The following is a 26,500-nucleotide window of genomic DNA, read 5'->3' on the forward strand; positions in this document are numbered from 1 at the left end:
TGTGGTGTTGTCTGTCTTTATCATTAATTGTCCTGGATGAAGGTAGTCCTTGAAGGCTGTCAGTGCATTCTGTACAGCTAGCATCTCTTTCTGATTGATATGAAGGTGCATTTGGTTTGGGCTCCATTTGCCCTGAATACACTTCCCTGCCAGATGAGCCCCCCAAGCATAGTCTGATACGTCTGTAGTTAGGGTTTGGGCGGCAGGGGGTGGAGTGAATGGCAGTCCCTTGTTTTGGTGGCAGGCCTCTGCCCACCATAGGAACCCTAATTGCAGGCAAGGTATGATAGGAATCATTGTTTCCAGGCTGTGACAATGTTGACTCCATAAACTTTTTAAGTACCACTGAAGTTTCCTCATATGCAGTCTTGCAAATGGAATTAGAAGAATGCAGGAGGCCATGAGCCCCAAGGCTTGCAGAATTTGTCTTGCAGATAGCAGGGTTTTTGTGAACACCTGTTTGAAGTCAGTCACCAATTGAATTTGCTTTTCTGGCATAAGTTAAGTCATCTGGGCAATTGTATTCAAGCTTGCACACAGGAATGTAATTTTTTGAGGGCACCAGTTGCAATTTCTTTTTGTTTATGGTGTACCCTAGACAAGTTAGAACCCTTTTTACAAACGCCAGATGCTTTAGAAGAATGTCCTTGTTTTCTGCCTGAATTAGACAATCGTCCAAGTATGGATATATTTGAATATTTCTTTGCCTGCAAAATGCAATTAATGGAGCCAGGCACTTTGTGAAGACCCTAGGCGCAATAGATAAGCCAAAGTGCAGTGCAGAGAACTGGTAATGTTAAGTAGTCTGCTTTGAAACGGAGGCATCTTCTGCAAGATTCCCTGATTGGGATATGCAGGTAAGCCTCTTTTAAGTCTAGAGTTACCAACCAGGCATCGTTGCCTAGCATAGGTAGTAACTGTTGAAGAGTCAGCATCTTGAATTTTGGAATGTCCAGAAATGCATTTAGAGTGGATAAGTCCAGAATTGGGCACCATGATTTGACTTTTCTGGGTACCAGGAAAAAGTCTTGAATAGAAACCTTGTCCCTTTTCCTCTTCTGGTACTGGTTGAACAGCTCCATGTTCATGAGGGACAGAACCTGTTTCTGAGACTCTGCCCACTGATTTGGGGGCAGGTCTAGCCATCCGTTTGGGATTAGCAACGTGTGGAAATGAAATCTGTATCCCTGGGATACTATATTTAAAACCAATTTGTCCTGGGTAATAAGTTGCCAGTTTCATGCATGAAGTGCCAGTTTTCCCCCCAAAGGGGCGGCTAAAGGTTAAGTGCTTGGCGAGTGTAGAGGGAAGTCATTGAGACCGTTTACCACAGGGAGGTGCCTTGCTGTTTCCAGATTTGGAGGTGGAGGCACCCCATTGTTTTATCCTAAAAGTTCCTTGTGACTGAAACCTGGAGCCTTTGGAATGTCTGGATTTGACTTGATCAGCTCTTGAAGGGACTGGAAAGGACCAGTTCTTAGTAGGCCAGTGCCAACTAAATCTTGGAGGTTGCACTTGTAAGAAATATTTCACAGTTTGCATAGATTTAGCTTTATCTTCCATCTTTTTTAACACTTGTTCAGCCTCATTACCAAAGAGACGGTCCTGTTGTAAAGGAGCATCCAACAATTTTGCTTTAACATGATCAGGCAGAGTTTGCTCTTTGAGCCAACCATGCCTTCTTAACACAGATCCAGTTATAGCAGCCCTGCAAGAGGCCTCCAAGGAATCAAAACCACACTGCAAAGTATGTTTTCCAACTTGTTCAGCTGAATGTAATAAATCCTGTAAATCTTTATTTTCCACACAGTCAGAAATTAACATCATTTTCTGTTTAAGTAGTCCCATGATATGCTGTTGATATTTAAGCATATGAAACTGACAGTTTAAAGCCCTGATTGCCAAGGTTACAGAAGTGTAAACCTTCTTACCCCATCTATCCAGTGCCCTGGAATCTCTATCAGAAGGGGTAGGATTTTTAGCAGTAGAGGCCTTAATGCCCTTGGGACACTGAGAAATGGTTTCAGGATCAGCAATAGGATTTTTGAAAAGGAATTTGTGGGAGTCAGGAACCCTGTAGTATCTGTCTGGCTTACAAGGAGCCGGAGGCAGAGAATCAGGTGCCACACTAGAGTCTGAAAAATCATCATCAACAATGTCTAGAACAGGAGGTATAGCCAAAGGCCTATGCTGAGGAAGAAGAAGAAAATCCCCAAGTCTCTTTTTAGATTCAGAGAAATCCTGACTTTCCCAGTGGAAATGTTCCCTTAAGGTATGTCAAGTTTCCCCAAAAGAAAAATCCTCAGAGGGAGAAGCAGAAGGAATGGAATCTTCTGCATCAGAGTCCTCATAAGTAAGAATAGACAAATCCTGTTCATTAGAAGAGTCAGAAGAAATAGAATCCGGTTCAGAAGATTCATAATCAATGTCTTGCCTAGGCCTCTTAGAAGGAGGGGGTTGGCTACCCCTGATCAGAGTAATTAAATCTTCAACCACTTTGATCATTTGTTTTTTAGGCATAGGGGCCTGCACATGTGGCCCAGGCGTCAATTTTTTAGACAAAGATTTAGATTTTGGCCTTAGTTTTGAAGATGGCGTCAGTCTAATATACAAATCTGTAGGCCTGAAAACACCCTCAGAAGCCGGTGCCTGCACAGTGGCTCTGGACCCATCTAAGGTAGAGACAACCGTGGGTTCCATAACTGAAGCATCTCACGGCATACCGGACTCCAAATCAGAAGTAGCGGGTATCAGGTTCTGCGAAAGCACCTCACCGAGTACTGGCGAACTGACGACTGGCTTAGGAGAAGCGTCATTGTCAGCTTTGGAACTCGACAGTCTGTCTCTGTCTTTTTCTTTGCGTTTTTTAGGTATTCCGGTAGCAGGATTGCTAACAGACAACATTTCTGGATAATTAAATCTTGAGCCAAAATATTTAGAAGCAAAAATATACCGATGTTTAATAGTGTGTTGATTAAATTTAGCACAAAACCGACAGCAAGGTACGTTATGATCAAAGCCTAGGCAAGGAATACAGTACAAATGAAAAACCTTATGAGGTATTTGCTTCCCACAAGTAATGCAATTATTAACTTTTACTGACATCGGTAAGGAGCAAGAAAGTTTCCCCAACGGGGTACTTAGCTTTTAGTTGAAGACTTCGGTTCTGAAACTTGAAAATGAAAATTTTATGAGTCGGCCAACCGGCACTTCCAAACTGCTTCTGCTTCGGGCACCGCGCGGCATGAAAGACTGATGTAATGGCATCAGCTGCATATTTTATACACCTGACGTCATGGAAGAAGGGACAGCAACCGACACAGGACCCAAGACTTTGTTAATCAGGCCGACTGAAGGCAATCTGCCAGCAGATTACCCAAATGTAATGACTGCAACAGTGAAACACGAAGAACATCTATGCTCCCTAGCAGCTGGATAAGAAGAATACCTTTGCTTCACCACAGACACTAACATGGCATTGGTAGCCAGAACTGCACAACAGAAAAGGATTCCACAGCGATATTTCTAATCTGAGACGTGACTGGCTCAGACAGCCCTTACAGGTAACCGTAGGATATTTAACTTTATACCGGATAACTATAGAAAAATGCTAAGTTTTTCCAACCACCTGGCACAGTCCATGACACTGGTGACCGAGGAATGATTAGAAAACTGGGAAGTTGTAGACCTGACCATGGGTAGACTTGAACAGCAAATATCCAAGTTAACCTACATTGGAAAGGAGGAGTGGGTTTCTGAGGCACAGTGCTGCTCTACAGAGGAAGGCTAAAAAGCAGCGTTAGTGTCTCAATCAACCATGTGTACAGAGATGAGAGTGGACATCAATGTGTCATGGGCAAGAGTGCCGAATAATGCATGCTTATGCCACTGCACATCCCTCCCCTTGGGAAAGCACTAGGACATATTAAAAATCCCTGCAATTGGGAATGCAATGGATGATGCAGGGCTGGCACACCTCAGGTGGACAAATGCTCTGACAGCTGTGGTCGCAAGATGGGGTGCCCTATCTGGGGGGGGGGGGGGGTTGATTTGTAGGAGCTTGTGTGAAACAGCAGCACCAGCTAACTGCAGATTGTCATTCTGGCCAAAGTGGCCAAATACAAGTGTGAAGCATTCTTATGTTACTGATCGTTTGTTTTTCATTTGAAAACTCCACTTATGTGAGCTAGATATGCTCACTCGGTTTTTGAATAAGATTATTGAATTGCTGGTACCGGCACCAAATGTAGATATAATTCTACTGTGTTTCTGGATGTTGTGATGAGCAAAAAAAAGGGTGATGTTGGAATCACCATCAGTTTATGTAGAAAACCCAGATCAAGTTATAATTTTCTTGCACGTCACCAGTATGCATCCTAAAAAAAGAATGAAATATGTATAACCAAACACTTGGCAATATTTAAACAGCCAAGTTTACAGATTTTTTTTTTTTTAACTGACAAAGAGTAGACCACACCATTATGGACCAAACTATATCCATGGTGTTGGTATTTAATGAAGGCTCTAATGCTATCAAAAGTATAACTGTGCTTAAGTGAGCCAAAATAGTACCAACATGTGGGGGCTTAAAGAACATGTTGGATTGTAGGGAATATTTTTGGCAAACTTTTCAGAGTCTAATACAAGCCAGGCTTTGAACAACTTGAATTTTAAATATTAGTTAAAATAGAAGGGTTTTACATTTGTTTTTAGTTATTTATATTTGTGTATATGTTTTTTGCTTATTTAAATGTTCCCCTTCCAATGTTCCTTTAAAGCTGTATCACTGTGTTAGTTACATTTGACCATGTGATTTGCTGTCATGTTTATTTAAATAATTTCTTGCATAACACTGTTATGCTGATAAGGTCTGTAACAGAGTATGAAAGATGGTGCAAACACTGTCGGTGGAATATGTGCTGTTGAATAAAACAACTTCATTATTGTGGCAGTGGTTCTGCCCGGTTTCTAGATTTTCAAATCCATAGAAGACTGATGGTGCTTTTAAATTACTGTGTCGTATCGCCACACCTAGCCAAAGTCTGATCTTCATTTACAAACTGATGTATTAAAAACAAACCAAAGAAAATCTGTGCTCTTTATACAGGCTGATCACTTATGACCCTTCTCACTTGCATTGTTACAGACAGAATATACTTTCTACCAAGACAGCTATAAGCAACAAGTATACACACCCATCTCAGTTCTTTTCTGGCCAGTAAAATGTAGCAGCCATATAAAAGAGCATCACATTTTGCATCAGAACACCCTACCCAAATAAATTCTCATGCATCTAGACAAACTGGCTTGCCTTTGCATCATTCATATAAACTATCTCAAACCTGCATACAAACTTCTCTTCCTGAATGTCCAGGCACTGTGCCAAACATGAACTGGTACACTCCCACCCATAAATTGAGGTCAGCTAGTTCTAAACTATTCCAAGTTCCAGATTTTATTAGCAGACTTGATGATTAATGCCTTTGGTAAAATGTGGAATACCTTCCTCACCTGAATCAGGAAAATGCTAAACTTTAAACACTCAAGAAAACCATATGGAACTATTTTCACCGTAAGTTGATTCATGGTTGATGTGCAGCTATGCTACATACTTCCCAACTTCTTTTCTCAATAAGTCTGGACAAAGCCAAAAATAACTGGGGACTAATTTTAATTCCTTTAATTCATTTAAAAAGTTAACAGAACAAGTTTTGCATCAACATGCATTTTCTGAACAATAAGAAGCATGAAACTCTAATCTACGGTCTCTAATGTACGGCATTGTTGACCGACTCAAATCCTAAGTGATTTGCCAATTTTTTTTTTTTTATATATATATACAAGGGATAGGGGGAAAATAGGCAAGTGAGAGACATTTGACAATCTTGACAGCTGAGAGGTATGTAGGGGGGGGGGGGTCACACTATATTCTCACCCTCAAGTCCCTAAAAGTAATTGCTGTTAACTTGCTGCATCATTTAAGCACATAGCCAAATTGTTCTGAACAATCACTTGTTTACTCCATTTTGACCCCTTTTTTCTCATCCCTCAATTCTGATCTTCCTAGATACCATCATCTTCTTCAGATATTTGCATCCCTTTACCAGTCTCTGTGTACAACTAAATATCTGCTAATAATGTTTCTGCAAACTCAGCTCTATCACTAGATTCTTCCTTCACTTTAGTTCTTATTTTCTTGTCAACTTACAGTCCTGACACAGATCAAAAAATCTAATTGCAACTGTAGTTAAACATATACATACATATATATATATATATATATATATATATATATATATATATATATATATATATATATATATATATATATATATATATATATATATATCTATATATCTATATATCTATATAATTATTTTATCCCTCCAGGTGCTGTAGGGTACTAAATAACAGCTCCCATAGCAGACCATCTGTCGTAAGGAAGAAACTACGAGCTATGAGAAGACAGATAAGTAGCTGATCCATAAACACAGGTAGATTTACTATTTGGCAATGGTATTTCCAAACCAGTCTTGGAAAGATGCATGCTCCTGGATAACCTCATCTGAGGATTAAGAGTCTGTGCAAAACACTGAAATGGAATGTTGTATGCAAAACTGCAAAACACATTTCCTCTTCTGTTATCATTATCTATCCATGCATTGCATTTTGTTTGTCTATGTATGCAACCATTTTCTTGAAATCTGATGACACGGCTGTTTCTAATCATAAAGATAAGCAAATAAAATGCTGCAGACATCTCAAACTTTGGATGAAGCTGCAGAATAATTCTCCTTTTTTTTAAACTCCGATGATCACATGTGTTAAAGTATCACCTACCTCCTCTTCAGAATATGGCTTATGATCCTCTTTCAAAACCAGACCAACATATCCTTTAGGTATAGTGACCTCTTCACCTTTTAAACTTCGTCCACGGAATGATACCAACATCTCTGGAAGCAGAGGTAACAATGGTTAGCTGAGGAAGCTAACATAGTACTACATAATTTTTACATCAGACAATGCAGGTGGATGTGTGGTATGCAATACACTGTACATTACCTACAACATGTAGGAGGGGAAAAAAGTTAAATACCAATCAGTAAAGTACATCAGATCAGACTCAATCTTAAGGTGAAGGAAACTATCAGGTAGCATTACAGAATATGTTCCTACAAGAACCAGTTAGGACCTTCTGGCCAAAACTACCACAATGGGGGTTGGGGGTGGAGACATTTTCATCCCAGCCTGTGTGTTCACATACTTCTAAAAGATTTCTGTGTTACTCATTGCTTCAGGTAAAATTCCGACTTTCAATTTCTGTTGATACCAGAGCATCTGCTGTTAAAAGCAGTCATCCTGGTAGATGTGAAAAACTACATAACAATCAGTCCTTAACATTTTACAGCGCCAGAGAAGAGATTCACGAACTAGCATACAATTTCCCACTACACCATTTTTAACCATAAAAGATGCTTCTACCTTCCAAACACATTTGACAATTCATCTAAATAAAAAATACATTCACTGCTACTTACCTCTAGAACAATACTGTGGGCATGAAGGGAGACTACACCAAGGAAAATGTAAATTACACATTAATTAAAATGGTTAACTAATACTGCAGACCATATGTTCATGTTCTTTTGAGCAAATTATACTCTTCATGCCATTTTAACTAGTCCAACAATTTCAGTGCATTGATTTAATAGTACAGTCACTACTGTACATATCTGAAAAACAGAACATTAAAAAAATAAAAAAATGGGACGTTGTGTTACATTCACTATGTCATGGCATGTCTGTTCATTGTAATATTAACAAAGCTGCCCTGGTGCACAGGCAGTAGAACTCACATGTGAGCTTTTCATATGACAGTGTAATGTGCCTGTTAACACAGCTGAGAGGGAACCCAACGCAGTTTTCTTTTCCCCTATGTAATATACAGTGGATATAAAAAGTGTACACACCCCTGTTAAAATGCCAGGTTTTTGTGATATAAAAAAAATGAGACCACAATAAATAATTCCACAATTTTTCCCACCTTTAATGTGACTTATAACCTGTACAATTCAATTGAAAAACAAACAAATCTGTTGGGGGACAAATATAAAAAATAAAAAATGTACAATAAGCTGGTTGCATAAATGTGCACATCCTTAAACTAATACTTTGTTGAAGCACCTTTTGATATAATTACAGCGTTCAGTCTTCTTGGGTACACACCTGCCATCAATTAAAGAGACTCTGATTAACCACAAATAAAGTTCAGCTGTCCTAGTAGATTTTCCTGACATTTACTCAGTTGCCTGCTACAGCAAAGGCCATGGTTCGCAGGCAGCTTACAAAGCATCAAAGGGATCTCACTGTTGAAAGGTATCAGTCAGGAGAAGGATAAAAAAAAAAAAAAAAAAAAGTTTCCACAGCACTGGATATACCATGGAACACAGTGAAGACGGTCATCAAAAAGTGGAGAAAATATGGGACAACAGTGATGTTGCAAAGAACTGGACGTCCCTCCAAAATTGATGAAAAGACAAGACGAAAACTGGCCTGGGAGGCTGCCAAGAGACCTACAGCAACACTGAAAGAGCTGCAGGAATTTCTGGCAAGTACTGGTTGTGCACTACATGTGACAACAATCTCCCGTATTCTCCATATGTCTGGACTATGGGGTAGGGTTGCAAGACGGAAGCCGTTTCTTACACAGAAAAACAGCCAGGCCCAACTGAAATTTGCAAAACAATACATCAAGTCTCCCAAAAGTACTTGGGAAAATGTGTTATGGTCTGATGAGACCAAGGTTGAACTTTTTGGCCACAATTCCAAGAGGTACGTTTGGCACAAAAACAACACTTCACGTCACCAAAAGATTACCATTCCCACGGTGAAGCATGGTGGTGGCAGTATCATGCTTTGGGGTTGCTTTTCTTCAGCTGGAACTGGGGCTTTAGTCAAGGTGGAGGGAATTATGAACAGTTCCAAATACCAGTCACTTTTGGCCCAAAACCTTCAGGCGTCTGCTAGAAAGCTGAAGATGAAGAGGAATTTCACCTTTCAACACGACAATGACCCCAAACATACATCCAAATCAACAAAAGAATGGCTTCACCAGAAGAAAATTAAAGTTTTGGAATGGCCCAGCCAGAGTCCAGACCTAAATCCAATAGAAAATCTGTGGGGTGACCTGAAGAGGGCTGTGCACAAGAGATGTCATCGCAATCTGACAGATTTGGAGTACTTTTGCAAGGAAGAGTGGGCAAATACTGCCAAGTCAAAATGTGCCATGCTGATAAACTCCTACCCAAGAAGACCAAACGCTGTAAATAAATCGAAAGGTGCTTCAACAAAGTATTAATTTAAGGGTGTGCACACTTATGCAACCAGCTTATTGTACGTTTAGTTTTTACCCTAACATATTTGTTTTTCAATTAGACTGTACAGGTTTAAAAGGTCACATTAAAGGTGGGAAAGGTTTCAAAATGATTTTTTGTGGTCTTATTTTTTTATATCACAAAAACCTGGCATTTTAACAGGGATGTGTACACTTTTTATATCTACTGTACCTGTTCATACAACTGGCACAGTGCCTGATGCCACCTTCATTTTCCCCAGAATGTTCACATAACTGGCAGAGTACTCAATGCCATCTTCACTTTCCCAGTGTAATATACCTGTCCACATAGCCGGCAGACTGTCTGATGCAATCATTTTTCCTAGAATAATATACCTATCCACATAGTTAGCAACGTGCCCGATGGCATCTTCATTGTCCCAGTGTAATATACCTGTCCACATAGCTGGCACAGCGCTCAATGCCATCTTCATTTTCCCAATGTAATATACCTGTTCACATACCTGGTACAGTGCCCAATGCCATCATTTTCCCAGTGTATTATACTTGTTCAAACAACTGGCAGAGTGCCCAGTACCATCTTCATTTTCCCAATGTAATGTACTTGTTCACATAGGTGGCACTGCCAGATTCCATCTTTATTTTTCCCAGTGTAATATACCTGTCCATATAGCTAGAAGTGTTCCCCATGCTTCTTCATTCCTTCAGTGAGTAAACTAGAGGCACCTAATAATCACCCTAACAAATTTCACATAGGTAAACAAAATTATATACGCCATGCAAGACAAAAGCAAAACAGTCAACAGGAACTGTGACTGGATAGCTGTACATCTACCACTGCATTTCCTTTAAAGACCTACTAACAGGGCAAGTGCCCTCACACCACCTTGCCAGCTTTTTTTATGGAGGAAGACTCTTGTAGAACAAAATGAACAGAATTCCAAATACTGTGTTAGTTACTTAATGAGGTGACTGGAATAGCTTTCTGATACAAATACGTTATGCTGTACATACATAGTATCAACTAAGATGTTTTCTTAAGAAAAAAAAAAAAACAAAATATATATTGGTAAGGTTAAATACAGTAGCTAGAAAAAAGGAAGTCTGCTACTCATAAGAGAATGTTTGGAACTCAAGATCAGATAGTCTTTAGACCTTTCTCTAGGAATACGTATATAATTTTCTTATAACAGAATGGCAGACAGTGTAAGAGAGCATAAGAGATGATTGTGTAACAATATGTTTGTGGATCTACTTTTGATAATCGTAAAATCACTTACTCGAAATTCATAAAGTAGACACCACTTTATTGAAACTAAATATTACAGAACACCCGGAACATCGCAGTTTCACTCTGGGAAACTAACCACTGGGCCACCATGGTGAACTTTGCCCTTTTCTCCACTATAGTGCGATCTTGGAGTTGGTATATTTAGTTAGAGGGATGTATGGGGATACAGCCCCCCACATAGGTGGGTTTGATTTGCTTCAGTTTGCCTTTTCTGTGTTGGTGGACAAGTAGTTAGTTTCCCCAGAGTGAAACTGCAATGTTCCAGGTGTCAATAATATTTTGTTTTGATAAAGTGGTCTCGACATTATAAATTTTGAGTAAGTGGATTAACGATTATATAAAGTACATCCGTTTCAATGTATGCTAATGAGTCTTGATAAAATGATCAGTGGTTAATGTCAACTCTCTGAAGACATCTCTTGCAGTGGATCCATGTCATAGGACTAGACACCGGTAGATATCTAGATTCCAGCTTTCAGCAGTTTTAAACAGTGTTGTCACTCATTTTGCCACAGCTCTCAAGATGGAGCATAAAATGGGTGGCACCTATACATGCCTTACAATTTCATCCTGTCACCCAATATTCAAATTCACAGCTACCTCAATAGACTTTACCACTGATAAAAGATGCATCATGAGCCTCTAGGAATTAAGAAAAGCAGTCACTGTGGCAACATTCCAAAAAGGCATCAGGTGGGCAGGAAGCCCTACAGAGCTACACAATGAAGCCTCAACATTACAGTGGCTAGTTTTCCATTTTAATTCTTGAAGTCTCTTGCAGTAAATACTGGAACAGTCCCAAGGCTGCAGATAAAAACAAAATACAAGGAGGAAGAAAACAAAGCAAGCCCTGTCAAAGGAAGCCTTTCCTTCAAGTTTCATAAATGCATGGATCAAAGCACACACTGCCACAGCAAAAATAACTGAATAAAATGTTCTTAATAAAAAGCCAATGAAGTGGTTAACAAGAGCAAGTACTGACCATCACATATAAAGGGTTAACATATTCCTGATGTATGAAAATAATGCAGTTTCTAATCACTTTTGGTATTTTGTGACACTGCTGCCTTTACAAAAAGACATGAAAAGTGGTTACATCATACAAGGTCCAAATTTTTTTCCTTAAATTGTTCACATTTTTTGCCTCGGAGAATTATTAACTTTGCTTCCTAGTAAAACTGGGCAATCAGTACTGCATCAAATTCCACATGGAAACTTTGCTGATATTCTAACATATTACTTGAAACACTACTATAGTTTGGATGAACTGTTGCAGTTTTCGTGTACATTGATTACTGAAACATTGATGCTTTATAGCTTTAACTGTTCTGTTTTCAAAACACGCTCGTTTCTACTTACTTTCACAGAAAATACAAGCTTGCATTAGAATTGCTAAACTGATTATGCATTATTAGGCCGTCAGTGGATGGAATGCTGTTTTGTGAAAGTACATTGACTAAAATAATTTATTTGAACTAACACACGGTCTGATAATATAGGCACAGAACTGACCAAAGCATGCAGTCTCATTGTAATAGATCTGCTATTCATTTATAAAAAAGTTGTGTTGACTGCTATCTTTTAGAAGTAGACAAAAGTTGTAGTGAACTCCCCCAAAACACACACACACACACACACACACACACACACACACACACACACACACACACACACACACACACAATTTATTTGCAGCTCCCAAAACAATGGTTGCAAAATGAAGAAGAAAGGATAGTGGAACATCTTCTAATGCAAAACTAAAAGGCCAAACAGTTCACAATCCTTGTGATGCCTGAAAATTTCTGCAATGATAGAACAGGTGGTACTTAACCTTTTTTTCAACTATAACAAAAACAAAAAGTATCTTAGAATGTGGATGGTCTCACACGTACAGACAAAAGGGAAAGAGTACTTGTATTAAGAAATGCAAAGTGTTAAAAAAGGAGTACATACGTTAAATGCTAGGGGAGCTTCAGTAGTGATAGAAGATGGGGGGCAAATAATAATGACAGACTTGTAGTAGTAAGGGGCTACTGGCAAGGGATGAGGTTTACACTGGCATGTAATTATATTTCAACTAAAACTGCTATTTTTAGAACTTAAAAATTTTGGGAGAAATAGTTAGCTTTCAGCAGGGAATATGTGGGGACTGGACTTTGATTTGCAACAATGAGGACTTACCTGGGGGACTAGAATGGAAAATATAACAAAAAGAGGGTAGGTTTCTAAATACATTTTGAAAATATTTTATATGAAAGACAGGAATTCAGTAAAAGGAACTCGGAGAATTTACATGTTATTCCCCAAGGTGCAACAATTGGGCTAGAATATTTAAAGATGAGACACTGGCACCTACCTACTTACCTGTTAAGAGAGGAATGGGTAGTGGAAATTATCTGGGAGTTATTAGGAAAGATAGAAAATATTCCAAAAGTTATAGCTAGTGAGTGGGATAAAATAAAAGTAGAGTTTAAAAATGGAGTAGAAATAAAAGAAAAAGAGATCTGGTCAAGAAATAAGAATTCTTTAGATGGGCTGACAAACGTGGAAGAAGAGGAGGCAGAGGAATTACAGAGTGATGAAGACAAAAGGGAGTACCTGGATAATATACAATAGTTTAGAAAGACTGCAGTTAAGCAACTGCTTTTTGATAACTCCACAGCACAAAAAATGTTGGCACAATGACTTGGGCTACAGAAAGTAGAAAGGTTTGTTGTTAAACTTAGGGAGCCTGTAACAAGAAAAACAACCAAGATCCTGTAGAAGTATTAGAGATATTGTGGAAACTTTATGAAAATTTGAAAACAAAAACAGAGAAATGTGGAAATCAAGAAAGACCACAAATGGAAATATTTGTCAAAGACTTAAATATGCCAAGGTTAGAGGTACATGAGGTTCAACAATTAACAGTTAAAATAGGAGGAGAGGACATAAAAATGGTGATATGTAATTAATCTGCATGAAAGTCTTCAGAAATAGAGAATTTTCCTGTGGAAGTTTGGATGCTTGGAGGGAAGAAAGTGACAAAGGTCTGGAAGGTTTTTCTTAACAGTATTTTAAAAAGGAGGGGAAGCACCAACATCCTGGAAGAAAGGTGTGGTGGCTGTAATACCTAAAACTGATAAAGACCCATCAGACCCAGTTTTATATAAGCCCATTACAATTTTAAACCATGATTATAAAGTGTTTATGTCCATAACAGCTAAAAGAATGGCAAAGGTGTAGCCAAAATTGAGAGATATGGATCTGTGTGGTTTTATGGAGGGGAGGCAAGCATTTAACATTAATAGAACAGGGTTTATCTAGAGGGAAATGGAATGTAAGAAAATACCACTGTTGTTGGTAGGTCTTAATGCACAGAAAGCATTTGACAGTATAAGCTGGCATTTTATAAGTAGGGTAATGGAAGGATCAGCATTCCAATTAGGAGGCTACATGAGGGATCAGAGGTAAAAATTAAAATGGGTGGGCTCCTCTGTGACAAGTTGTGTGTGAACAGAAGAACCAGGCAAGGTGTTCGCTTTAAACTTTATTTAAATTACATTTAGACCCATTGACAAAGAAAATAAAGGACTCAGAAATTAAAGCCTGTAATTGGTATGGTACTGAAGAAAAGTTGGCTTTATTTTGTACTTGATAAAAAGTACAGTTGTGTACCTACCATAAATGTAGATGTTCGAGTGTATTCACTGTTGCAGTCATTACAATTGGGTTATCCTGCTGGCAGGCTATCCGCAGTCAGTCAGAGTTTCAACGTCTAGGTCTGGCGTCGGTTGCTGTCGCCTCCTCCCTGACGTCAGTGCACCAGGGGTATAAAAGATGCAGCAAACGCCATTTTCTTCAGTTTTTCTTGCCCCAGATGTAAGGTGCCCCTAAAATGGTAGGCTCACTAATGCCAAAAAGCATGCATAACCAAAAAACAACTTTTCCTTGATCTACAAGCAAATACACCACATAGGTTGCATAGAATAGAGAAGTACAGACAAGTCCCAACAAGGAAAAGGGGGATGGAGGGAGGGTAACCTGGACTGCAACAGCGAATACACTCGAACATCTACATTTATGGTAGGTACACAAATGTACTATGTTCATCGTGTTTCACTGTTGCAGTCATTACAATTGGGTTGAATCCCAAAGCTATGGTTGGGAGGCTGGAGTTAAATAGGATTAGGAGAGGCTATCAGGCCCTGCAGAACTGCAGTGGTAAAGCCTGCCCTGAATTTAGAATAGAGAGGTAAGTGGTAGTGCTTTGTAAAAGTATGCACTGAACTCCAAGTTGCAGCCTCTAAGATGTCTTTGGTTGGTACTCCTCTGAGGAAGGCTGATGAAGTGGCTGCTGCTCTGGTGGAATGTGGCCTAATGCCCCTAGGTACTGATTTGCCATGCCGTGAATAGCAGAAATGAATGCAGTGGCCTATCCACTTGGAAATAGTCTGCTTTGAGATAGGCTTTTCCTTGTGATCCTGCAGCATATGCTACTAGAAGCTGTTCAGTCTTTCTGAAAGCTTTGGTTCTGTCTAATTAGAAGCGTGGCTGTCTGTGAATGTCCAAAGAACGCAGAAGTCTCTCACCCTTATTCTGTGGGTTCGGGTAAAAGGTAGGCAAGTGAATTGTTTGGTTAAGGGCCACACTGGTCAATACCTTAGGCATAAATGTAGGGTTTGTCCTCAGAGAAACCCTATCAGGATGGAAAATGATGAAAGGTTCCACAGCCATGAGTGCCTGTAACTCTGAGACTCGTCTAGTGGAGGTTATTGCTAGGAGCAGAGCTGTTTTCCAGGATAAGAATTTTATATCAGCTGCAGAGGCTGGCTCAAAGGGAGACAGTGTAAGTTTTTCCAAGACATAGTTGAGGTCCCATGCAGGTATTGGTGCTCTCCTTTGGGGTCTTATGTTTTTGGCCCCTCTGAGGTACTGCCTTACTAATGGATGAGAAAAAATAGGTGGTTCTGTATTGTAGTGAGCTGAAATGGCAGAGGCATGAATTTTAATGGATGAAAAGGAAAGGCCTTTATCCAGCATCTCAGTTAAGTATCGCTAAATCTGAGGAATATTTGGAACATTCGTGTCAATACCTTGTGCCTGGTTCCAAGCACAGAATCTTTTCCATTTTTCTGCATAAGATTTTCTGGTGCTAGGCCTCCTGGCCTCCAAAATAACATCCATAACTGCTTTAGAAAGAAGTGTGTCTTGAATGGCTACATTATTCGCCATGCTGCCAGGTTTAGGGTCCCGAGTTGGCTGTGCAGTATCTGACTGTCTTGTTGAGTCAATAAGTGAGGTACTTGAGGTAGTGTCCAAGCTGGGCATTGGGACAAGCTCTTTAGGATTGGGTACCAGTGCTGGCGGGGCCAGTCTGGGGCAATCAGAATCATTTTTGGCTTCTCTTGTCTGACCCTGAAGAGTACCTTGGGGATGAGAGGCAGAGGAGGAAAAGCACATCCAATCATCCTTCTCCAAAAAGGGCAGGATCGATTAAACTATGACCATCCGAAATTTGGTTTGCCGAACTGATTTCCTGCGGAGATCCAAGACTGGCCTTCAGTCCCCCTGTCCTCTCTGGCACTAAAGAACCTTGAGTAAATTCTGGATACTATTTCATCAGGAGGGACTGTTTGGATGACTTTTGTCGAGCAGTTTCTGAACTTCTAAGACTGCTGCTTTCCTGTGACTGGGTGGAATATCAAGGATTTTGGTCGTAGGCTTTGGTTGAACTAGAAAGGTAACACTGTATAATCCTCTGCATCCAAAGATCCTTTGTTAACCTTAGCTAGGCATGTTGATGCAGGGATAATCACCCCCCGACTGCCTCCAGAGGATGGCAATTGGCCCTGCTTTCAGTAGTGTTGATAGGAGTTCCCAGGGAAGGAGTCCCTGGAACCCTGATTTTGCAGGCCACCTCTGCCTCTTCCTCAGCGTCTTCCATTTATTACCTCCCCCTCTGCCCAGGGAGAAGTCATTGCCATGCGAGTCCTGGAAAAGCCCTTTGGACTTTTTAAACCACAGCCTCCCGCTCTGCTGGTTCCTGGAATAAGGCTACTGAGGAGTGGAAAAGCATATGCCTACAGCAGAGAGAGTCTTGCCGTCTTTCTCACATGTGGCTAAATTCTCCATAACTTTGGGACCAAATAGGAATGTTGCTTCAAAATGGACCGTTAACGAAAGAAGACTTAAATGGCTCCGCAAACTCACACAAGTGCATCCAGAAGAGTCTACTGATGGCTACACGCCAACCTGCAGCTCTCATCGTGCCACTGGCCGCATGTGCAATCAGTCTCATGGACGAGTTGTATATCAATTCTAGGGTTCCGAGCTGAGAAGTTGCTTACTCTCAAACTCCTTCAGCTACTGCTCGTGAAAGGGTATCTGAAAGTTCTTTTATCAGATCCCTTTGCAATATGGTAAATTGTGCTATGAATTCAAGGACCTAAGTGCAAAGGTCAGTGAAGCGTCTACACGCTTCCTAAATCTAGCCACAGTCCTAGATGCCTGATTAGGGTGACGGATAGTAGGACTTTCTTCAGCAAGTTCCTTCTTCGTGGCTGCCATTACCACCATGGTGTCTACTGGAATTCCCTTAGCACAGTGTGATCGATCATGAGGGACAGTCTGGTCTCTTAGGAATCAGTTCGATAGCATCAGGCAACTTCCATGCCCGCTGAGTGATCAGCTTGATGAGATAATCAGCGGGCAGAGAAATCCAAGGAAATCCAAGAGGTAGAGGGTTGGACAGGGAAAGCCTCAAGATGTACCGATTCCTTTGAGGAAAGTTGGATGGAAGTGCACCCACCCCTCTGTTTCAGGATTTCTAGGATGTCCCTGAAGGAAACATCATCAGGGGGAGACTTGGGGGAACCTTCCCCTTCATCAAAATAAGTATCTTCTGTGAACGACTCCTCAGGGGAGCCCAAGTGCTTTTTCTTGCACTATTTCTTCACAGGAATCTCTTCAGTGGGGTGTTCTGGAGAGCTATCCAAAGAGGACATAACCACAGTGGTTAATATTGAGCATTCTGTACCCTATGTCCCAAGGAAAAGGCTGGAGGAAGCGCTGATCGAAGCGAAAGGCCAAATGTCGACAGGATAGGTAAAGACTGACTGCCGCAATGGACAATGTCCTCTCCATGGCCTGGAAGGCAGGCCCCCCCCCATAGAGGGATGGGTGCCCAGAAGTGTGCTCCCACCCTGCACCAAGGAGGATTCCTTTGAGGTCGAACTCACAAATACAGAGGCACCAAGGGGCATGGACAGCTCCAAAAAAACTAAAGATGAAACCATCCCACCAGAACCCACAAAGTAGCTATGCTCACGGGAGGTGTCCACATACTACACACCTGAGACACTCAGGGTAGGTAGCGAATAGTGCCAGAGAAGGAACTCTTACTTGCACCAAAGCAGTCAATACCAGAACTGTCGGCACCAGAGGCTCTGAAGTCTCAGTGGAATTTGGAGGAGGAAGAAGCAGCATCAGGGTGGACATGGACTCTGTTCCAGCGGCAATGGAACTAGGAAATGAAGCCAAAGGCAATCCACTCATGCAAAGAGCTGGTTCACCATCCTCACTATATCAGATTCTGTTGGATTGGCCAGAGGAAATGGAGGGAGACCTGGCAGGATGCCTCTCCAAGAAGGGGCTTGGAAGAAGATCCGCAAAGGGATCTACCGAAGGAGAATACTGGGTCTGTGGCAAGGTACTTAAGGGCAACTCCTTCAGTTCCTGGGCTTCAGAGGAACCGCTATTGTAGTCGGCGTAGAAGAACTCTGTTGTGCAGAAGATGGCATCAACGATTGAGGTGTCTGTTCCCAGGATGCTGTCGGAACCACAGAAGGTTTAGACATTTTTGAAGATGGTTCTGAGGAAACAGTCGGAACTGGATAAGATCACTTCTTTGACATCTCCTTTTTAGTAGAGGAAGAGGAAGAAGTGGAAGGTGAACTTAGCCTCCGTTCTGGATCCTGAAAGTGACTCTTCAAATTCTGATTTCAAAAGACCTTTTAGAATAAGCTTATTCTTATGGTTGACTAGTGCCCTATGGCTAAAATCATGACATATAGCACAGTCTTCCTGTAAGTGTACAGCCCCAAGACAATAAACACAAAGTATGCCCATCCGAATTGGGCATTTTCCTATCACACTTAAAACACCTCTTAAAACCGGAGATGCCTTTAGCTGGCTTGTCTGCCATAACTTAGAAACACACGCACACAAGGAGTCTATAAGGACTAGTCAGAGAAATAAAAAACAGAACTATATTAAATGACATATATATATATATATATATATATATATATATATATATATATATATATATATATATATATATATATATATATATATATATGTTTTTTATAGTTAGCAAGAACTATGCGTACAACGATGGTGAGGAAGAGATGCCCAAAGGGTAAAGGGAAAGAAGCAAAAAGAAGTAATTTGGAGAAATTAAACTGCTTTACTCAAGAGCTTATAGGTGACACATCTAGCACTTGAAGCGGCAAACGAGATCTGAGGCAATATGGTGAAGAGCATTATGGGTAGGGCTAAGCTAAAGAGTTTTTGGTATGCGTGAACTGGAATAACAGCAGAGGCGGTTCAGAACCGAACCCACTGTCATGGAATATGTGAAGATTGACATCAGATATTAAGTTCATAATGTAGCAGAAAGTATACTAAGAAAGTAAAGTTGTGTACACTTACCATAAATGTAGATGTTAGAGTGTATTCACTGTTGCAGTCATCACTTTGGGTTATCTGCTTGCAGTAGCCCTCAGTCGGCCTGATTAACAAAGTCTTGGGTCCTGCGTCTGTTGCTGTCCCTTCTTCCATGATGTCAGGTCGTCAGGGGTATAACACATGCAGCCGACACCATTACATCAGTTTTTCTTGCCCCAGATGACAGGTGCCCCCTTAATGGGAAGCAAATAAATTTATAAATATACAAGGCTATACCTCTAACAAAAAAAGCAAATACACCAAAAAGCTTTTGAAGACAGTAAAGGAAAGTAGAGGTATATCCAAAAAAGAAAATGAAGGGGGCTGGAGGGAGGGTAACCAGGACTGCAACAGTGAATACACTCAAACATCTACAGTTACGGTAAGTGTACACAACTGTACTATGTTCTTCGTGTTTCACTGTTGCAGTCATCACTTTTGGGTAGATGCCCAAAGCTAAGGATGGGAGGAGGCATTTAAATAGAATTAGGACCAGCTAAAAAAGGCCCTGCAAGACTGTAGTGGCAAAGCCAGCTCTGGATTTAGAGAAAATTGGCAGATGGTAATGCTTGGTGAAAGTAGGTACAGAACTCCAAGTAGCAGCTTCTAGGATGTCCCTGGTAGGGACGTCTCTGAGAAAGGCTGTAGAGGTAGATGCAGCCCTGGTAGAGTGGGGTCTGATCCCCTGTGGGATAGGTTTTCCATGGTGTTTGTAGCAAAAATGAATGCAATGGCCTATTCATTTGGAAATGGTTTGCTTTGAAATAGCCTTCCCCTCTGCCCCTGCAGCAAATGCCACCAGCAGTTGATCAGATTTCCTTTGAGGTTTAGTTCTGTCCAAGTAGAATCTAAGTTGTCTGTGCACGTCTAAGGAGTGCAAAATCCATTCCCCTTTGTTCTGTGGATTAGGAAAGAAGGTTGGCAAATGTATGGACTGATTAAGATCCACACTGTATACCACCTTGGGCATGAAAGAGGGACTGGTCCTGAGGCACACCCTATCTGCATGAAAGATGATGAAAGGCTCCATGGCCATGAGGGCCTGTAATTCAGATACCCTTCTTGCTAAAGTGATTGCTAAAAGGAAAGCTGTTTCCAAGAAAGGAATTTTAAGTCCACAGTGGCAGCTGGCTCGAAAGGAGGAAAGGTGAGCTTTTCCAATACAAAGTTGAGGTCCCAGGCTGGAGTTGGAGTTCTCTTGGATGGTCGTAGATTTTTGGAACCTCTGAGGAACTGCTTAAGCAGTGGATGAGAGAAGAGGGGTGGCTCTGTGGTACAATGAGCTGAGATGGCGGAGGCGTGAATTTTGATGGAGGAGAAAGACAGGCCCTTATGAAGCATCTCAGTTACGTACTGTAAGATCAGAGGTAAATTGGGCACAGTTGTGCTCAACCCTTGAGATTGGTTCCAGGCACAGAATCTTTTCCATTTTTTTTCCTGGTACTAGACCTCCTTGCCTCTAAAATGATATCCGAGGGTACCAGTGTTGGCGTGGCCAGTCTGGTACAATCAAAATCATCTTTGGTTTGTCTTGTTTGATGAGCAGAGGCAGAGGAAGAAAGGTATAAACCAATAGGTTTTTCCAGCTGAAGGACAGAGCATCCACTTTTCAAGCTTGTTTCTGGGGAGTCCTTGTGCAGAATTTGTCCAACTGATAGTTTTGGGGGGAGGCAAACAGGTCTATATCTGGGCTCCCCCATTTGCTTGTCAACATGTTGAAAATCCTTGGTTCCAGTCTCCACTCGTATGTGTCCATGAGGTTTCTGCTTAGTTTGTCTGCCAATGTATTTAGCTTGTAAATGTACTTGATAGCTCAGGGCTGTGTTCCACAATGCCATGGCTAGTCTACAGAGGGGGTAAGAATGTGTACCCCCCCCCCCCCGCTTGTTTATGTACCACATAACAGTGGTGTTGTCTATCTTTATAATTAATTGTCCTGGAAGAATGTGGTCCTTGAAGGCTGTCAGAGCATTCTGTACAGCTAACATTTCTTTTTGATTGATATGCAGGTGCATTTGACTTGGGTTCCATTTGCCCTGAATGCACTTCTCTGCCAGGTGGGCTCCCCATGCATAGTCTGATGCGTCTGTTGTTAAAGTTTGGGCGGCAGGGGGTAGTGCGAATGGTAGTCCCCTGTTTTGATGGCAGGCCTCTGCCCACCAAAGGAACTCTAGGCGTAGGCAAGGTATGATAGCAATCATTGCCTCTAGATCCTGTGAATGTTGACCCCATAGGCTTTTGAGATACCATTGCAGTTTCCTCATATGCAGCCTTGCATATGGAATTAGAAGAATGCAGGAGGCCATGAACCCAAAGACTTGCAGCATTTGCCTTGTAGATAACTGGGGGTTTTGTGGCTACTTGTTTGAAGTAGGTTGTCAAATGAATCAGTTTCTCTGGCGTGAGGAAAGCCATCTGGGAAGTTGTATTCAAGCTTGCTCCCAGGAATATAATTTGTTGACAGGGTACCAGTTGTGATTTCTTTTCGTTTATGGTGTACCCCAGACAAGTCAGTACCCTTTGAACAAAGGCCAGATGATTCAAAAGTATGTCCTGGCTTTCTGCCTGAAATAGACAATCGTCCAGATATGGGTATATTTGAATATTTCTTTGCCTGCAGAATGCAATAACCGGAGTTAGGCACTTTGTGAATACCCTGGGCGCAGTAGATAAGCCAAAGGGCAGTGCAGAGAACTGATGGTACATGTTGCCTGCTTTGAAGCATAGGTATTTTCTGCAAGACTCCCTGATAAAAGAAGCATACCTGCACATCCCTAAGTCCAGTGTTGCCAACCATGCATCTTTGCCTAGCATAGGAAGTAGCTGGTGAAGAGTCAGCATCTTGAATTTTGGAATCACCAAAAATGTATTTACAGTAGAAAGGTCCAGGATAGGACGCCATGTATTGCCTTTTCTGGGTACCAGGAAGTGTCTCAAATAGAACCCTTGTCCCTTTTCCTCTTCTGTTACCAACTGAATGGCCCCCATGCTCAGAGACAGTACTTGATTTTGGGCCTCTGCCCACTGATTTGGGGATAGATCTGGCCACCCGCTTGGTGTTGTAAGGTGTGGAAGTGAAATCTGTATTCTTGGGACACTATATTTAAAACCCATTTGTCCTGGGTAATGAGTTCCCCATTTTTGGCCTGCAGACCAATCTTTCTACCTAAAGAAGCATTCAGTTGGGAAGTGCTTGGAAGTTTTAGAAGCATGTCATAGAGACTATTTTCCATAGAGAGGAGTCTTACTACTCCCTGATTTGGGTGCGGAAACCCCCACTGCTTAGTCTTGTGTCTCCCCTGGGACTGAAACCTGGAGTTTCTACTATGTCTGGATTAGGCTTGAGAAGACCTTGAAGAAGCTGGAAAGGACCAATTCTTAGAGGGCCAGTGCCTACTAAATCTAGGAGGCTGAACATGTAAGAAATCTTTAACAGTTTGCACAGATTTAGCTTTATCTTCCATCTTTTTAATAACTTCCTCAGCCTTGTTGCCAAACAGGCAGTCCTGATTTAAGGGAGAAACCAACAATTTAGCTTTAACATGATCAGGTCAAGATTGCTCCTTAAGCCAAGCATGCCTTCTGAGCACAAAACCATTAACAGCAGCCCTGCAAGAGGCCTCTAAAGAATCAAATCCACATTGCAAAGTATGTTTTCCAACTTGTTCAGCAGAATGCATTAAATCCTGCAAGTCTTTATTTTCCGCACAGTCAGGAATCATCATTTTCTGTTTATGTAATCCAATAACATGTTGTTAATACTTTAACATATGAAACTGACAGTTTAAAGCCCCAATGGCCAAGGTTGCAGAAGTCTAAACCTTCTTACCCCATCTATCCAGCACCCAGGAGTCTCTATTAGAAGTGGTAGGAATTTTAGCAGTAGAAGCCTTAATGCCCTTGGGTCCCTGTGAAATAATCTCTGGATCCGCAATAGGATTTTTAAAAAGGAACTTGTGTGAATCAGGAACTCTAATATCGGTCAGGTTTTCTGGGAGCAGGAGGCAAGGAATCAGGGGCCAAACTAGATTCCGAAAAAGCATCATCAACAATGTCTAGTACTGGAGGAATAGCTAAAGGCCTATGCTGAGGTAGGAGTAAGAAATCCCTAAGCCTCTATTTTGAATCAGAAAAAGCCTGGTTTTCTGAGTAGAAATGCTCCCTTAGAGTATAAGGTTTCACCAAAAGAAAAATTGTCTGGAGGGGAAGCAGAGGGAATGAGTCCTCTGCATCAGAATCCTCATAAGTAGATAAGGGCAAATCCAGATCATCAGAAGAATCGGAAAAATCAGAATCTTGGTCAGAAGATTGATAAACAACTTCAGTCCTAGGTCTCTTAGAAGGGGGAGGCTGGCTTCCACTAATTAGAGTTATAAGATCTTCAGCCATTCTTATAATTTGTTTTTTAGGCATAGAGGCCTGAGCATGAGGCCTGGGAGTCGTTTTTTTATGCATGGTTCGAGATTTAGGCCTAAAAGAAGAAGGAGGCTTCGGTTTAATAAGCAAGTCCGTAGGCATGAATACACCCTCAGAAGTCGGTCCCTGCACAGCGGCTCCGGACCCATCCAAGGTAGAGACATCCGCAGGTTCCATAATTGAAGCATCTCGCTGCATACTTGACTCCGAATGGGTCTCAGTAGAGGCCTGTGAATCAGACGTAGCGGGTATCAGGGGCTGTGAAAGTGCCTCACTGAGTACCGGCGAACTGGCGTCTGGCTTAGAAGCGTCGTTGGCAGCTTTGGACCTCGGCGGCCTGTCTCTGTCTTTATCCTTGCGTTTTTTCGGAATCTTGGTAGTTGGATGGCTATCCGACGACATTTCTGGATTATTAAACCAAGAACCAAAATATTTTGAGGCAAAAATATACAGATGACGGAAAGTGCGCTGATTAAATAAAGCACAAAATTGACAGCACGGTACGTTGTGGTCAGGGCCCAGGCAAGGAATACAGTAAGAATGAAAATCTTTATGAGGTATTTGCTTTCCACAAGTAATGCAATTATTAACTTTTACTGACATCGGGAAGGAGCAAGAAAAAAAGTTTCCCCAACAGTGTACTTAGCTTTAGTTGAAGACTTCGTTTCTGAATCTCTAAAACGAAAATTTCAGAAGTCTGCTGACCAGCACTTGCTAACTGCTTCTGCTTCGGGCACCGCACGGCAAGAAAGACTGATGTAATGGCATTGGCTGCATGTTTTAAACCCCTGACGACCTGACGTCATGGAAGAAGGGACAGCAACTGACGCAGGACCCAAGACTTTGTTAATCAGGCCGACTGAGGGCTACTACAAGCAGATAACCCAAAAGTGACGACTGCAACAGTGAAACACGAAGAACATCTAAGCCTACACAGGAATGAAGAAAGGAGTTTCTACCAGTAGGGATGGCTACAATTAGGGGTACAGAGAATAGACAAGAGGAGGCTTTAATTCACTGGAGCAAATAATTAGAGAAAGGAAAGGTAACAGAAAGGGAAGAAGCCAAAAAGCCATTTGGATTACAGGCTAGTGAGAAATCCTAAAGGAATCCTAAATGAAAGACTTGCACTGGTTCAGGTTTTATTTGAGTCTAGAAAAGAAACCTGCTGATAAAAAAGGGATAACTAGAAGGATAATATAAAATATTGCACAATATCTACAGGAACCAATCAGAAGAGGTTAGAAAAGAATGGGACAAGAGCTTAGATATGAAATTCACAAAAACTATTGGAGGATATATGTATGGCTCCCAAATAAGCAACAAAATCTACAAGATTTACGATGTTTGCCTGAAAGCGCTTACATAGATACTTTTGTACCCTAAGCAGATTCCAAAGAATTTTTCCTCAATGGCAAGTATTGTAGGTGTGGTGGAGAAGAAAGAGGTTACTGAAAACATATACGTTTTGGGAGTGTAATGAGTTGGCATACTTCAAAAATTCCCCACAGAGTACTCTGGCAAGAAAATGGGTGTAACTAAGAAAATGATTTTTTTTGAGCTGGGTTACAGGATCTGAATTGCACAGACATAGTAAGGAGATGAGGTGCATGGCAAAGAGAGAGGTGGCGAAGGCTAAGGATAAGGCTTATGAAGAGTTGTATGAAAGGTTGGACACTAAGGAGGGAGAAAAGGACCTGTACCGACTGGCTAGACAGAGGGACCGAGCTAGGAAAGATGTGCAGCAGGTAAAGGTGATAAAGGATAATGAGAGAAACATACTCCCAAGCGAGGAGTGTGTGTTGAGGAGATGGAAAGAGTACTTTGAGGAGTTGATGAATGAAGAGAATGAGAGGAAGAGAAGGTTGGATGATGTGGGGATAGTGAATCATGAAGTACAGTGGATTAGCAAGGAGGAAGTAAGGATAGCTATGAAGAGGATGAAGAATGGAATGGCTGTTGGTCCAGATGACATACCTGTGGAAGCATGGAAGTGTTTAGGTGAACTGGCAGTGGAGTTTTTAACCAGATTGTTTAATGAAATTCTGGAAATTAAGAGGATGCTTGGGGAATGGAGAAGTGTTTTGGTACTGATTTTTAAGAATAAGGGTGATATGCAAAGCTGTAGTAACTACAGATGGATTACATTGATCAGTAACAGTATGAAGTTATGGGAAAGAGTAGTGGAAGCTAGGTTAAGAAGGAACGTGATGATTAGTGATCAGCAGTACGGTTTCATGCCAGGAAAGAGCACGACAGATGCGATGTTTGCTCTGAAAGTGTTGATGGAGAATTACAGAGAAGGTCAGAAGGAGTTGCATTGTGTTTTTGTAGACTTGGAGAAACCATATGACAGTGTGCCTAGAGAGGAGTTGTGGTATTGTAGGAGGAAGTCGGGAGTGTCAGAGAAGTATGTAAGAGTGATACAGGATATGTACGAGGGTAGTGTGACAGCAGTGAGGTCTGTGGTGGGAGTGACGGATGAGTTTAAGGTGGAGGTGGGATTACATCAAGGATCAGCTCTGAGCCCTTTCTTATTTGCAATGGTGATGGATAGGTTGACAGACGAGATCAGACAGGAGTCCCTGTGGACTATGATGTTTGCAGATGACATTGTTACCTGTAGTGAGATTAGGTAACAGGTGAAGGAGACCCTGCAGAGATGGAGATATGCTCTAGAGAGAAGAGGAATGAAGGTCAGCAGGACTAAGACAGAATATATGTGGGTG

General features: G+C 41.4%; 1 protein-coding gene across 3 annotated transcripts in view; it reads right to left on the reverse strand.

Annotated features, from left to right (window-relative positions):
- RNASEH2C (ribonuclease H2 subunit C) overlaps positions 1-26,500 on the reverse strand; it is a 336,545-nt gene that overhangs the window by 199,705 nt on the left and 110,340 nt on the right. For all 3 annotated transcript variants that reach the window (XM_044073772.1, XM_044073771.1, XM_044073773.1), the window contains exon 3: positions 6,841-6,953. In XM_044073772.1, coding sequence (XP_043929707.1) covers positions 6,841-6,953 — 113 coding nt within the window. The remainder of the gene's footprint in view (positions 1-6,840; positions 6,954-26,500) is intronic.

This window comes from Protopterus annectens, chromosome 6.part0, assembly GCF_019279795.1.
Source record: "Protopterus annectens isolate FY-2018-M chromosome 6.part0, PAN1.0, whole genome shotgun sequence".
NCBI lineage: Eukaryota > Metazoa > Chordata > Ceratodontiformes > Protopteridae > Protopterus > Protopterus annectens.